At 33.6% G+C, this 15,780-nt stretch overlaps 1 protein-coding gene across 1 annotated transcript in view; it reads left to right on the forward strand.

The window, feature by feature from the left end:
- The first annotated feature begins 8,541 nt into the window (after nt 1-8,541).
- LOC140746006 (O-acyltransferase like protein-like) overlaps nt 8,542-15,780 on the forward strand; it is a 34,260-nt gene continuing 27,021 nt past the window's right edge. The window contains exon 1 of the mRNA XM_073077983.1: nt 8,542-8,691. Coding sequence (XP_072934084.1) covers nt 8,631-8,691 — 61 coding nt within the window. The 5' untranslated portion in view covers nt 8,542-8,630. The remainder of the gene's footprint in view (nt 8,692-15,780) is intronic.

A 15,780-nucleotide genomic window follows, 5' to 3' on the forward strand; every position in this document is an offset into this window, starting at 1 on the left:
AGAGCTATTAATAATAGTAATTTCCATCATTTTTAAAATTTATGTTTGTCTGTTTGTCAGCGTGTTTGAAACGACATCACGCCAGAACAACTAAATTGACCTTAATGGATTAACAATATAGTTATAGTACGTATGTTAACTAAAACTTTGTTTTTATTTCATTTAAATCGATTCACTCTACTAAAATTTACTAAAATTTAAAGACAGAAGTAATTTGTCCAACATTACATGGAGTGGAGCAGTAAAACTTCAGTTTACGGGTATTTTCCAAGAGCTTGATAGATGGAGTTGTACAATTGACGTTTTACGACACATCTACTTATCAGAGGCATTCCAGCTTAGTATTCAGGGGTAGCTGCGCATCTGTCGTCGACCTCAGGTAGGAATATCTAATCCTACCTGTGGTTGATTACAGGTGTCCATGGGCTGCAGTAGCTACTTACCATCAGGTGGACTTCATGCTCGTCTGCTAGTCGTGAACGAAGTCGCAGGCGTAGCTCGTCGTACCTAATTATATAATGCCTTACCATTTAGGCCCGATGTGTCCGCGAACTGACCTCAGACATTTTCTAATGAATTCTATTATATTATATGGCAACCTTGCTCGTAACGGCCTTCCGCCTGCGACATTTCAACTCTCATTAAAAAGTGGAAAAACACATTATTGTTATATATCACCCCGATATAAAGCCCTATTTTTAGACATTGTGACACATATATAAGGCAGTGATAGCTAGTCAAATAGTAGATACCCCTTACCATTTTTCATAACCTCCCACAATTTCACGCTACGTTTACTCAATCCAATATGCTGCTCCCTTGCTTCAGTAGACTGAGTAAACGTAACAATAAGTACTTAAGTCCTCAAGTCTTTCTGTCTACCTCACATGTTCGCAAAAAAGAGACACAAAACATAAAACGCCATTTCGTCAATTTAGACATTTAATGTTACGTTACTGACACTATAGTTCTGATACAATCTGCTAGGGGGGCAAATACGTAAACAAATACAAAAACAGTAATATTTGTCAGAACGTAAAAACTCATGGTCAGGGTACTGCCTCTCAATAGGGTGGTTCGAAGTTCGAATTCTAGGCACCTTTGATTTATCTGTGCATTAGAAAAAAATATCGCTTCGTATAATGATGAAGGAAAACATCGTGAGGATACTTACGCATTTCGGAGTTTAAAAAAATGCAAAGGTATATGAACGCATTCGCACTTGGCTAGTACTGCGGACTTTGGCTTAAACTCCTCTTATTATGAGGGCCCAACTGTACCCAGCAGTAGGACACCAATATGCCCAAAAATGGTATGGGGACTTACTATAAAATTTGAGCACCTCATTATTACCATGTTCATTGTTTACTGTGTTTTTGTGAATAACAAGAAAACGTGCGTACTTACTGGATGGTAAGGGGTGACTGCTGGCTATAAACATACCAATAAATTGGGCCGCCTTAATTAAATGCCTCGTCCTTACCCGGATACGTCTTTTAAATTTTCCATTATTTATTTATATTACTAGTACCACTAAATTATTAATAAAATTACTTCTTTGTGTTAAAAACGTTGTAAAATAATTTGTATGAGTCAGGAATTAAATTCCTTTGCCCGGTGCTCTTATAAAAATACTAGCTTCTTCCCTCGTCCTTGCTCGTGATCAGAGGTCGATGACAATAGTTGTTTTTATCTATCCCCCGGGAACAGTACCTACTATTTTTGAGACAAATACCTTGTGTCCAGAAAAGGACATAGGGGTCGTTCAAGTATTACGTAAGCAGATTTATTACAATTATTTACCCCCCATCCCCCTTGTCAGCAAAAGTAAGAAAAGCTCTTAACCCCCTTCCCCATGCTTACGTAAACATTTTTCAATTAATGTATTGTTTCTTTTATATTATAATTATAATGTTATAATTATAATTTAAAAAATGCGTAAACGTATGCATGGTTTGCGGGAATCCCCGAATATACGTTTCGCTTTCAAGTAAAGACAATGTGAGGGTTGCCATTCGTGTAAACAAGTAACAAACTACCGACGACGTAATCATCATCTAGACCCCCTACCCCCATGTCATCCAAAATAAGCAAAGCAAAGACCCCCCGCCCCCCTAAAAGCGCTTACGTAATACTTGAACGACCCCATAGGGGGTACGCTGGACTGCTGACGTGTGTAAAATTTCATTACTATCGGTTTGGTGTAAAAGCAACAAACAAACAAATGAGATGAAATATATTTATATTGCTTAGGCCTACATGGGCAGTTACAAATCGTTAGTTCCAATGTTTTTTCTTATACTACCGGATCGGATCGCGACCTCAACTGAGAGGATGCGGTAAGAAACTCAGCGGGTTTGTGTTTTTACATAAATAATAAACAAACACACTTTAGCATTTATAATATTAGTTAGTATTTGTGAAGTTATACCACGGCTTTTGCCAAACTAGTTTTTCCTTTGTCCCAGAGACCATGACATTCGCCTACTGCATGTGTCTCTCAATCCTCTGTAATGCGAACCTCCACAAAGTAATAATGAGTCAAATGGACCCATTACATTATTTCTGATGCGGTAATTTAAGAGAAATTATTGCAAGTGAGAAATTCAAGGGAATATTTACATAAGTCCGTATAAAATAAATATATCTCACAACACCGCTACATTTATAATGCAGAATTTTATACACTAGACTTCTTTTTTGGAATGCGGTATTTTTTTGTAATATTGAAGTAGCCAACGAGCATGCAGCCCGCCTGATGGTAATCGCATGGTTAAAATTAGCATTCCTACGCTTTTGTTTTGTATTATTCTTTGGTTATTTTTAACAATGTGCAAGAATTTCTTGACATAAAATGATTAATTTATTCAGTGATATTAACTTTTATTAAATTGAAATTTTATTGTATAAATGGCGTAAAATCTTAAAATTATAATCTATTTTAATTTAGAAATTATGATATTTGTGTGTATTATTCTGTGTTTAAATAATAATAATTAATACGGTAATTTTATAATAATTTTGTACGTCAGTGATGACAAAATGCATAGTATTGTATTAATAAAATATGTATATTAAGCATTTCACAAAATAAATTTGATTGGATTTGATCAGATTTGTTGATCGAAATCAAAAATACCATGTTGATCGAAGTTTCTACCTGAAATTGATGAGTTTGTTACTTATTTATGCCTCGGATAAATATGTTTCCCATACCACACTTTCTTGGGAATAATAATAGAGAATAATAATATTCACGAAGTGAAATAAAAAACAAATAGTCACAATCTAATACATTATGTTTAATCTCATCAAATACTATTGTCTAAAATGATAAGTTTTTGTAAGCGTTTTATAAGCTTTTTTATCGGTATCTACGCATTACCATATAACATCTTACTGCGGCGTAACTAATCCTCATCCACAATCTACTTCAAGTAAATAATGTAAATTTAACACATTAATTACAAGTATGTATTACCATATTTAACCACAATTGACGTCACGTTTTCAGAAATCAAAAAGCAAGATGGAATGTTTTGACTTATGCGTGTGCCGTATTTACCCAGAAAGCCCAAGGACTTGTATTTCACATGAATCTGTCCTAGACATATTAATATCTTGTAGTCATTACGGATTTTTCCTTTCAATCTCCCCAATTTAATTTATATATATAAAGATGAATGTTTGTCTTTGTAGAATCGTAAATTAGGCGTTTGATGATGTTCAGCAAAGTTGTTGTGCATGAGCTCACGAGTTTTCTAAGTTGGTACGAGCAATTCTCGACAGATAGAGCCATTGTCATTCCACTGAAGGCACTAATTTTCAGTTATTATGTATGTCATGTTAAAATGCGGGCGAAGCCGCAGGTACAACTAGTGTTACCTACATAAAAATAATTAAAGTGAACGTAACTATTCGTAATTTTAAAATAAGTTCTTAACTATGGTCATATCACTATGTGTATGTGCACGAATCCAAAACATGAATTTCTTTTTATGATCTTGTATTTTTGTCTGCACATAAAGCAACTTCGAAAGGAATATGAATATCCAAAACCGCTCTGGGCTACGAATATGTCACTTTCAATTTGCTAGGAGCATTTGCCGAACAAAATAAAACATATTTTATCTATATTACTACAAGAAGTCAGGGAATAACGTTCACCATTTTTTGTAAACCTAATTAATTAGGCTAATTCTCATTCTAGAAAACAGTGTCTAGGGGTGCAAACTTCTTATGTTGTCAAGGGAATTTATGACTCTACGATACTGACCACAATATTCGACAGACAAGACTATGTTAGCTAAATATCTTTCTGAATTCTGATTCATCTCATCGTTATATTAGGTCATACTATACCACCTTAACATAATATTTACATAAGCCAGTGCTTATTCATGTAATAACATAATCCATAAAAATTGATTTAAAGTTGATATTATTCAGATCGTCGCGAGGAATGGCGAAGCCGGTTTGCAAAAAATAATGATGTACAAATGATATTATTAAGATGACGATGAATTTAGAATATTATGTGTGATATTACACACACAAGTGTAGGTACGTAACGAGTATGCAAAATGCAAGGTCAGGCGCAGTCAGACATTGGTGGGTTACCGCTGATTAGCCAGCACGAGTAGAAAGAGACACATTTAAATAATTCGATCCGAAATCGAATTTCGGGATTGTCTACAAATATTTCGGAATATGATATTGATAAAAATATTGAAAAAGATTGTTCATCTACCTTATAATCAGTTGAAACCTTTATTCCTATTTATTGGATAATACGAACCGGTGTGGCATTTTATTTCTTATGTAAGTATGTGTTTGAGATTATTGTTAAGTCAGTTAAAAAATATACCTATTGTCTCTTGATGATTATGTTTCTTGCTTATGTATGCGATTTTGTTAAGTGCCGTTCGATTATCGTTTATGAAGCTAAACAAATAAATTACATAGATATGTATATTTATAATATGTTTTTAAGTATGTCGTATGTCTGCCTGGTCAGACTAATCATGGAAATTGCGCTAGTTTTGTCGATTTTGTCGCCCGCGGTATACCTCCCAGATAGGATTCCTACCCGAGGTCGGCCACAGATGCGCCGCCTGAGGACCCCTGAGGACTAAGTTGGAACGCCTCGGAAAAGTACATCTTGCTTATCACACGTAACACATTTAATTATTATCCAAATTTTAAACGTATATCTATGTCATATTTATTTATTCATTTTATTAATTTAATCTCTATAGACAGAAATAAAATAAATATATTTGTTTTAGATGTACAACCGAGAATCGAACCTGAACATTTCTGCCAGTATCATCTACACACGCAGAAGTTTATTTATAAGTAAATATCTTAAGAAAGCAATATGTCAATATGTTGATTGTTTCTCTAACAGTACGTGATCCACATTCCGTACGTGCTGAAGAGTCGTGTGTTAAAACAAAAATCTGTTCATTTATTAGCATCCAGTGTTTATAAGCACAGTTCTATGACAAACCGCGACCACATTGTATGATTTAAGTGTATAAGAGTATCGAGCAATGAAAATATCCGCCACCGTTCCTACAACCAGATTATTTTACCCCACGGACCCAACAGAGGATCAGGGTGAGTTGAGTTTTATTTAGTTAAAAATTAAAGCATCCTTGAATATATTACCTACTAAATTATATTGTCTCTAAAATATCTGTAATTAATTTATTATTTCAATAGTAATGTGCACAAAAACATTAAATGTTAGATATTTTCCAGACATTACTAAAGGTTTTCGAGCATCGTTAAAACTGTTTCGAATAATAATTTTATGTTTACATTTAATTAGATTTTAGTACATTATAATTTTTTTTCACCACATTTATGAACATAGATATCAATTAACTATTTTAATAAAATTAACAACTATATTATTTGGTGAACAACAAAGTATTTTTGTATTAAATAATACAATTATTATTTTATATGACCAAACACGTAGGTACTTAAATATTCAATTATTATAATTTCATTATCAACCAGCTGTTGCCTGCCACTTCGTTGACATATTAGATACAATATAAATATTCAATTTCTATTTCGTCCTTTTAAAACTTGATTTTCCAAAAACATTAAAACAGTTTGATTACTAAGAAAATGGACTAAAATTAGTTTTTATTTTACCTATTGACGTTATTACCTTATTTATGTACTAGTATACTAGTAATGCCCCCGGCTTCACCTGCGTTTTAAAAAAATAACATGACATACATATAACTGATTTGTACCTTCATTGGAATGACAGTGGCGCCATCTGTTGAAAATTGGTCGTATCAACTCTGAAACCTTCGTGGGCTCGTGCACCACTTTGCTAAGGATCATGATCATGATCAAACGCATAGTATACGTTTCTATAATGAACATACACACAAACATTAATTTTTATATATATTTATACTATTTCTCCATCAATTACACGACTGATAATTAACCGCAATTACAGTGACTTTATGCTGAAAAACTATAAATCTTCCTTATTTCCTGTTAAGTCAGAAATATCCACGATAGATCAACATTGCGTGATCGTCGCAGGTCATAGTAACCATAAATTTTCCCATAGCATTCATTACAGTGGAAATTACTTACGAAAAGGTATTGTTTACTCAATAATTTTTTCGCGGTATGAAAGAAATTATACTATTTACCACGTGGAGTACCATGGTTACGGCACCATTGGAAGGTTCCGGGTTCGATTTCTGACAAAGAAATATATTTGAAATCTCAACATTGTAAATAATTGAAGTCCTGTTGTTAATTAGATTTAAGGAGGAACCAAGCATATAGTCAAATTGACAATAAGTAGACGCTTTCTACGCTCACATACCCAGAATTTCTTGTGTAATGGTGTCATACAGAAAATAATACACAAAACCTCAGACCAAGAACAGATATATAAATTCATCACTCTTATACTTATGTGTCTGGCCGGGGATCGAACCCAGGACCCTCTGCGTGTCACACCGGTGGAGTCGCCTATAACTGCTCTCATTATTAAGGAAGTTAATTATGTTGAAATAAAAACAAATTGTTTTCCCTGAAGTTTTCATTGCATTACTCAACCAGTACTAACAAGATCTAGTCTTTCTAGATTAGATTCTAATTAATCACTAATACAACGTGTAAAGAACTAGATGTTTTCTATGGGTTTTTCACTTCATTGTTCATTTTCTTATATGTCGCAATAAAACGCGACTGTCCTACACAATAAGTGAGAAATAAAATATATGATGCTCTTCTAAATTTAAACTTTCGCATATTATTCCGACTTTAAGTGCAACTTTATCTTATATATTTTTATTTATAATATTGAAGCATGAAAAGGACATGCTGTCCTCATGATGGTAAGGAACACAGCAGCGCGTAACACTGCTGTTATTGTTAAGTCTAGGAGTGACAGTGGTGCCTTCAGGGTCTTCGGAGTCGTTGGAGGCATGGTTTTATTTGTGCGGTTTAAAGTCTCATAAGCGTGAAAGCCTTACAGTCCCAAGCATTCAGAATAGAACAAATTTATCACGTAGTTCTAACGCGCAAAAGTTTGATTTAAAAATAATCTTAATCTATTTATCTTAATCAATCTATTACTCATCTTGTATAATAATAATTTATGTATGCTACTTACGTATGTGAAATTGACCCCTCATTCCTCGAGAAAACTTGATTCATTGACGCAAAACCCTTATGAATAGGCAATGATATTAATCAACCCAAGAAAACCCAATAGAGTGAAGAAAAGCTTATAAATTAGCAAAAACATATTGATTAATATTGCAATCTGAAGTGGCAATGGGCAGGCCACATCTCTCGTAGAACTGATAACTAATGGGGTAAGAAGGTCCTCGAAAGTAGACCTTGGAAAAAGGTATACAGGATGCCCCCGACCAAAGCTGATATCCTGAAGAGAAGGATGGGAAATCGATACAGACGTCTTAGGACCGGTCAGACAAGTTTAGATTAAAGGATGCCTATGTCCAGCAGTGCAGTAAACTGTCAAAGACTGATGGATGGATGGATATTCATTACTATTTGTCAGCTTAACTAAGGTCCCACGAAAAAAAAACAAAAAGTGGATATTGTAGTTTATAGGTCATAAATTCATATGTTTCTGTGGACTACTCTATAGCTATGATAGAAAATATTAAAATGATAATTAAATGTGGACTTCATACAATATCCTTTGACCTTGTATTTTTTTAACACGTGGGATTGTTAGGAGTTTTTGACATTTTATTGTTAGTAGTGCAAGTATGAATCACAGCAAAGCTTCTACGAATTTTACAATTGCTTAAGACAATCTCTATTAATGCTACCTTCTAAAGGTCCGAATCAATTTCGACAAGACTTCCACACAAAGATAACAATGTATTGTATATAATATACTCCGAAAGTACGTACAACACGGAATGATCATCGCAAAACGCGTCACAACGCCAACTGGTGTTAGCGTTAGATTCAAGATCACGCTCCTTAGTGGGAGAGTGGTATCAATATAATTTCTTCGCTCGGCGCGACCAAGGTTTAGTTGATCTTGGTACTTGTGGCACTAACCCCGCTTGCTGTGGACTTCAGTACTATTGTGTTTTGTGATGGGTGCCCTGTGGATTTGGCTGGCTGTGGTGGCGATGGGGGATGCTGCGCTGTTATCTGGTATGTACCTAATCCCTTATTTAGATTGGGTACCTATTACTTAATCTGAAGCACCTAGGAGCAGAAAATATAAGTGTAATGGGTAAAGTATAATAAGTATAGTGTTTAGGTTGCATGTATTATAATTGTAAATTATTTTAATAGCGTTCAAAAAGTGATTTGCCCTGCTAACTGACCTTTTTAGTGCACGTTTACATTTATTTTACATATATTTCTACTCAAATTTACATTATTCATTTTTAATTAAGTACATCGTTTAAAGCCCTTATTAAGGAAAAAGCTTTATCAATGGAACATTTTATATATGACTAATTGAATTTTTTTTAATTATGTAATATTTATAATTTTACATTTTATTGAATAGTTTTAGTAATGAAACTTTTAATGTCGTTTATTTTTACAATTATTATTATTCAGTTGTATCCCTGGGATAACACGTTTTATTAAAGAAATAATATTTATAAAAATACTTATTTACATATAATTATTAATATAAATCTGCTAGTGCCTTGAGATATTATTTGCAACAAAATATAGAACCAAAACTTTTAAGGCTTTTATATACGAAAGTGTTTTACGACTCTACACAGCCTGGCCTTCAAAGGGTCGAACTAAACCGTAACAAAATACCGGTTGAAATATTTACGGAAATTTGTTTTATGGTCGATTCATAACAACAATAAAAAAATTAAAAAAATCAGGAATACATGCGTTTTTTCAATCTGATTTGTTTTTCTTTCTTAAAAACACTATTACATAATATAATATAAGGTCCAAACTTGATATGTTAATAGTGCAAATTCTAAACTAAATAACAAAATAACAATTGGTCAAGTGTGTGTTGGAATTGCGCTGTAGATTCCGAACGTAAATAAAGAAAATACAGTGTTTAAGCTAAATTTTGGCTATACATTAATTCCATTCCTTTAATTATAATAAAGGAATGGAATTCATGTTTGGCTATTTATAAGTTAGCCGACATCTTCATTCACAAACTTTATATTATCAAAAGTGATGATTTTAAATGCCAAGCTGCCCCGGCACCAAGCCGGGGGCAGTGTGAGTGACATGATTCAGTTTTTGGAGGGCGGCAAAATAAGCTTTTTCTTATTATATCTACAGCGTGTACTTCATGTTCGAAGAACTTTGAAATTCAACTTGTACAATTGTAAATACTCGTATATGAATCTTTTTAGGAGTGAAATGATTTTAAATTTAGTCTTGACGATTTTTTTTTTCGCTCATTTGTTCAAATACTCATTACTAGTGGCGGGAGTCACTTACTATGAAATGGAGTTTATTACTTTAATTTCAATAAAAGAAAAATCCTCTGACAGTTATGCCTTTATTTTAACGGTGCACTAAAACGAAAAATTTAATTGAGTTATTTATTTTCATAAAGCCTCATGGGTAGAAACGCTTCTGTGGTCAACCTCAACCTATTTTGGGGCTCATTACTGATGACTATGGGCGGGAATAAGCACTTAACATCAGATGGATTGCATTCTGCTACTTCTATTTATATTACAAAAAACAACAGTTTTATTCATTGCGAGCTAGATAAAAAAATCTGATTTGTCGACTCATTTCATTTAATCAGCTTGTTAAGCTTTTAAAATAACGTTTTTTTTTTATGAATGAATAAGAACGTTAGATGCACACGGTTACGTTGTATTTGTATTCAACTGTATTTAGGAGTGATCAAGTGTAGTTACACCACGCATAGTGTAGTTCCGTGGAAATTCTTAATATTTTTTAACCGACTTCAAAAAAGGAGGAGGTTTCTCAATTCAACCGTATACCTGTGTTTTTTTTTTATTTTTTTAATGTTTGTTCGCGGTAATCTTCGTCGTTTATGAACCAATTTTGATGTTTTTTTGTTGGAAAAAAACATATAAGGATATCGAGGGGAACTTTCAAAAATCGTAGGGGCGACTAGTTGACACGCTCATATTGGACACGCTGTTTACGTCGTTATTCAACGAAATATATTGAGCGCCGACTTCAGAAATATGTACTAAACCAACATTTATTTCAATTACTTTTTTACTTTGTAATGACACAGAAGTTGGTTGTATATTTCTTAATTCTATAATTTTCTTATTCTATAATTTTTTATAAAATATTTAATAGAAAATAATTTTACAATTAAATATCTTTTTGTTATACACTGTCGCGTATGCAAAATAGGAATTACTATTTTGAGTGGTCCTTAGAAGATTGTAGGTAAGGTTGATAGTCGGTTATTTAATTTTCGAAATTCCTTTCATGAGGGCCTGGTCAATGAACTCTTGGCAGCAATAAAGCAATAAACCAATATTGTTTACCGACAAGTAGCTATTAAATTTATTGATACTAGTAGATTTATACCCTGTGATCAAAAGCCATTCAATAAAATGTTTATAAATCTTTAAATCCAACCAATAAACACAAATTAGTCAATGTTTGACGAAATCGTATTTAATACGTAATACTTATTATTCCCTTTATTTCATACTAGTTTTTGCCCGCGGCTTCGCCCGCGATTAAAAGAAGATAATATGATATACTAACATACATAAAACTTCCTGGAACGTCGCCATCTGGCGAAATTTGGTCGTACCAACTCTTGAACCTTCGTGGGCTCATGGACAACAACTTTGCTAAAGATCATCACTTCATCAAATGCATAGTTTACGATTAAATCCTTACTAAGATCGATTAAAATAATTGATTTTTTTGGTCCAAAAGATCGATTCTCTAGAATCGATCTTAGATCGCCATCCCTAGTTCCCGTGGGATTTCCGGGATAAAAACTATCCTATGTCCTTTCTCGGGTCTCAGATTATCTTTGTACAAAATTTCATTAAAATCGGTTCAGTGGTTTAGGCGTGAAGAAGAGACAAACAAACAGACAGACAGAGTTACTTTCGGATTTATAATATTACGAAGGCTTTGATTTTATAATGTCTAATCCAAACATCCCCTCGTATTAGTAACAGGGATGAAGGACACCCGAAGTCATTCGAAAAATAATACATGTCTAAAATAATCTATGTCTTGTAATTTTTACTATAAGTAGGTACATCATCAAAATATACTAAAATCAATTGCAATTGGACAGCTGAATAGTTAAAAGTATTCTCAGCCGTTACAACAATAAAATGTTAAAGACAGCATTTAAATATTAAATTGAAATCATGAAAATACATCAGTCACCTTTCCAAGGATCGAATCCTTGTGGATGCTTACATAACAACAATTACTTGGTAACGGTTACTTATTAATACACTTTCCAGGATCTCTGAAGTCACGCTGTGGTTATTGAGAGGAAATGATTAGTTACATGTTTATCTATTAAATAGATTTTCTTTATAATATTATTTTACTAGGAATAATGAACGGTACTATTTACTAATACTTTTGTTCTGAAGTTGGTAGAACCGTTTATTTGTGGTAAGACTTTAGTGGTTCCACTGAGGAGACACTACCGATAATGCAGGATTTGCTACGGGTCCTAGTTTTATCGGAACTTTACCCACCCCACACTTAAGTGGTCGATTCCTACTTAATAACAACACCAATTTAATTATTCAAACCCAGACAGGATTACCTATTCCTACCTGAGATCGGCCACAGATGCGCCGCTGCTCCTGAGGACCAAGCTGGAACGCCTCGGAAATGTCTGTCTCCCTTACCACACCCTTCAAAACGGAACACAGCAGCGCCTAACACTGCTGTTATTAGGTAGAAATAGGTGTGGCGGTGGTGCCGCCGGAGTCTAACCACAAGGGTTCTACCACCTTCTTTTAAAAGCACCGCTGTGTTTTACTTTGTAAAATGAGATAGGAGACGAGACTTTTTCAGATAAAAGTCTTCATGTAGTGTTGTAATATCTGAGGTTGATCACGACTGTCCACCACTGCACTAGCCATTTACCAACAGGTAGATTAAGTGCGTAATACTATAAAATAAAAAAAATCCCACTGATATCAAAGTTAAGGTCACGTGACTATAAAAATCTCTCCCCAAATGGACATTGGGCCTACCTGAGGTCTAAATACGTTTTAACCCTGAGCACTAATTCGGAACGCATCATATTAGTAACAATCATATCGTTAAACACATAAAAAGGCATATTTTTTCTAGACATAATTTAAAATGCTAATGAATACAATAGACTTAAACTTAAACGTGTCATGATCGCGAAAGATCTTTTATTCGTAGACATGTTTACTCTGGAGATTTTCCAACGCCATTATACTTTAGGCGTCTACGCAAAACCGCAAACGATAAAAACTAACATATTGAATAACAAAAAATATATTGACGACGCATACAGTTATCGTATTTTGGTTTACTAATATAAAAATGTGTGTGTGCTCATAATATTAAGGCTTCTCATTAGTTTGAGGATTCATTAATCCTTACTTATAATATTATAATTCCGAAAGTAACTCTGTCTCTCTGTCTGTCTGTTTGTCTGGTTGTCTCTTCTTCACGCCTAAACCACTGAACCGATTTTAATGAAATTTTGTACAAAGATAGTCTGAGACCCGAGAAAGGACATAGGATAGTTTTTATTCCGGAAATCCCACGGGAACTAGGGATGGCGATCTAAGATCGATTAATCGGAGAATCGATCTTTTGGACCCAAAACATCGATTATTTTAATCGAAGGATTGAATCGTAAACTATGCATTTCATCAAGTGATGATCTTTAGCAAAGTTGAAGGTACGAATTTACAGTTTTATGTATGTTAGTATCTTATATTATTTTCTTTTAAACACAGGCGAAGCCGCGGGCAAAAACTAGTTGCCAATAGTTTCTAATTATATTTTTTAAGGATATAAAAACAATAACCGGCATATTTAATACTGTCTCTATCTATATTGTTTGTTTGTAGAATATGCATTGACCACACATACAGTAATGTTACCGTATATTTACAACCAACATAAAGATGTATGTGTGTTAATAAAATTGAAGGTTCGCGAGCTTAACATTAGTTTTTAATTAACTGCTTATATTTCTAATTCAATGGCATGGTATAAGAGTACTTAAAATGGTTCTTTTATTTTGACTATCTTTATTTGTCTGTTGGTAAAAAGTATCATTTTATGATACATAAATCTTGCTGATTATTGGAGATTTTCATTAAAGCTTAAAAATTTATAAGATCTATGGACATCAATGTCTATACATATCATATACTCTTATCTCTACTTCATCTCTGAGCTCTAAACCTCTACAAAAAATAATATCCGTTTCAATGTTTTTGTGATAAATCGTAAGATATATCGATAGATATGATACCTTTTGTACCATTATTTATTAATGAGTAATTAAGCAACATAGAACTGTTAATTAGTATAATGTGAGGTCAGTTCCGCCTCCACCAATATACAGAAATCAGGAAATTCAGGAATATTGTAAACGTCACCGTTTTGATAAGAACCTTGCTCTAATGGTTTTTGTTTAAATACGAATTTTTTTTTTTTTTTTTTTGGAAAAAATATATTTGTATTTTTCTCAATATACAATATTAACGTGATAAAAAAAAGTACAAAATAATATATGAAACAGGCTATAAAAATACTTATAATAAAATAGTTAAAAATAAATTGTAAATACGAATATGATTTGCATATTCATTCGGGTGACGTTATAATTAGTGGAATATCTATTATCTTGAAGAGGAAGTAGTAAATGTATGGTATTTTTATAAGTGAACGAGCGTGCAGTCCTGATGGTAAGTGGCTACTGATCCATCCCAGATCGAATTAGAGCTTAAGGTCGGCCATAGATGCCTTGCTGGCTCTGATTAAGTCGAAACGCCTCACATAAGTATATCTCCCCTACCAGATTGAAAAATCTCTCTATTTCTTCCTTATTACAGCGCTGTCAAGAAATGCTGTATTTTCGTTGAAGGGGAGTAAGTTAGGTAGATATATTTATCCGACCCGTTCCAACTTACTCCTAGTGGGCAGCGAAATTTCAAGGAGGACCTTTTTTCGCACACTCCTCGCTATAAGGACCTTTCAAACCAAAATAAGTAATCGCTTAACACTTTTTATGGCGTAACAATAAGCTCGTTTACATCATTGCAAATACCACAATGGTTCATTGAAATTGTTGAAATGTCTGTCTTCGATTAGGTCCCGTTGAATATGACAGGACATTCATGTATATTTCGATCTGAAAATAAATAAAGCATCAAGAACAAAAGCTCAAGAAGTGCGGGATACTCTGAGGTACTTTAAAATAAAAGTATACCTAACAGATGGCTGAGTAAGCATGGAAAAGTTTAGCGAGGTCATTAACTTAGGTTTTTGCAGTCTCATCGCAATCAATAAGTGACTGATGATCTGGGATTTGTTCCGTTAAACGAAGATCAAATGCCTTTATGTAGGCCACCAAGATCATCAGCATAAAGCTCGTGTGATAAAATATTATACTAAAACATTTTTATTAAAACGAATTTATTTACAAGTTGTGCATTACTTGCACTTTGTTTCTATTAAAAGATATAGAGAAGAACCTGATGTAGAGAAATAGAATACATACATCCGGTTGATTAGATCATCATAAGAATTTTGACGGTAGAAACCTCTGTGGGCCGACTCCAGCGGCACCACCGACTTGTCTAATTCTGCGTCATAACAGTAGTGTTAAGCGCTACTGTGTTCTAGTTTGAAGGGTGTGGTAAGGGAGACATACTTTTCCCAGGCATTCCAGCTTAGTCCTCAGGGGTAGCGGCGCATCTGTGACGTCAAATAAGAATCGAATATTACCTAATGTTTTTACATTAGCCACATACCATCAGGTGGACTGGATACTCGTCTGCTCCTCCTTCATAATAAAAAAAAAACATAATCTAATAGGATTGCAGGTACTACTCAATTCTTATCTCAACGAATCAAATTTCTGATATTCCTGTTTCATATTGTGAATATTAAATAACACAAGTCATTGTAAGAACTAAGGTCAATTTGAGAAAGTATTCTTGGATAAATTTAAAGTTCATGTTTTACGAGCTTCCTTATGCATATTTTCAATTTTACGCAGAAAGTTGTTTTTAGATAAAATATTATAAAATGCATATTACG

This window comes from Epargyreus clarus, unplaced genomic scaffold (assembly GCF_041222505.1).
Source record: "Epargyreus clarus isolate Ecla_fem2 unplaced genomic scaffold, WU_Ecla_fem_2.2 ptg000012l, whole genome shotgun sequence".
NCBI classification, from domain to species: Eukaryota; Metazoa; Arthropoda; class Insecta; order Lepidoptera; family Hesperiidae; genus Epargyreus; species Epargyreus clarus.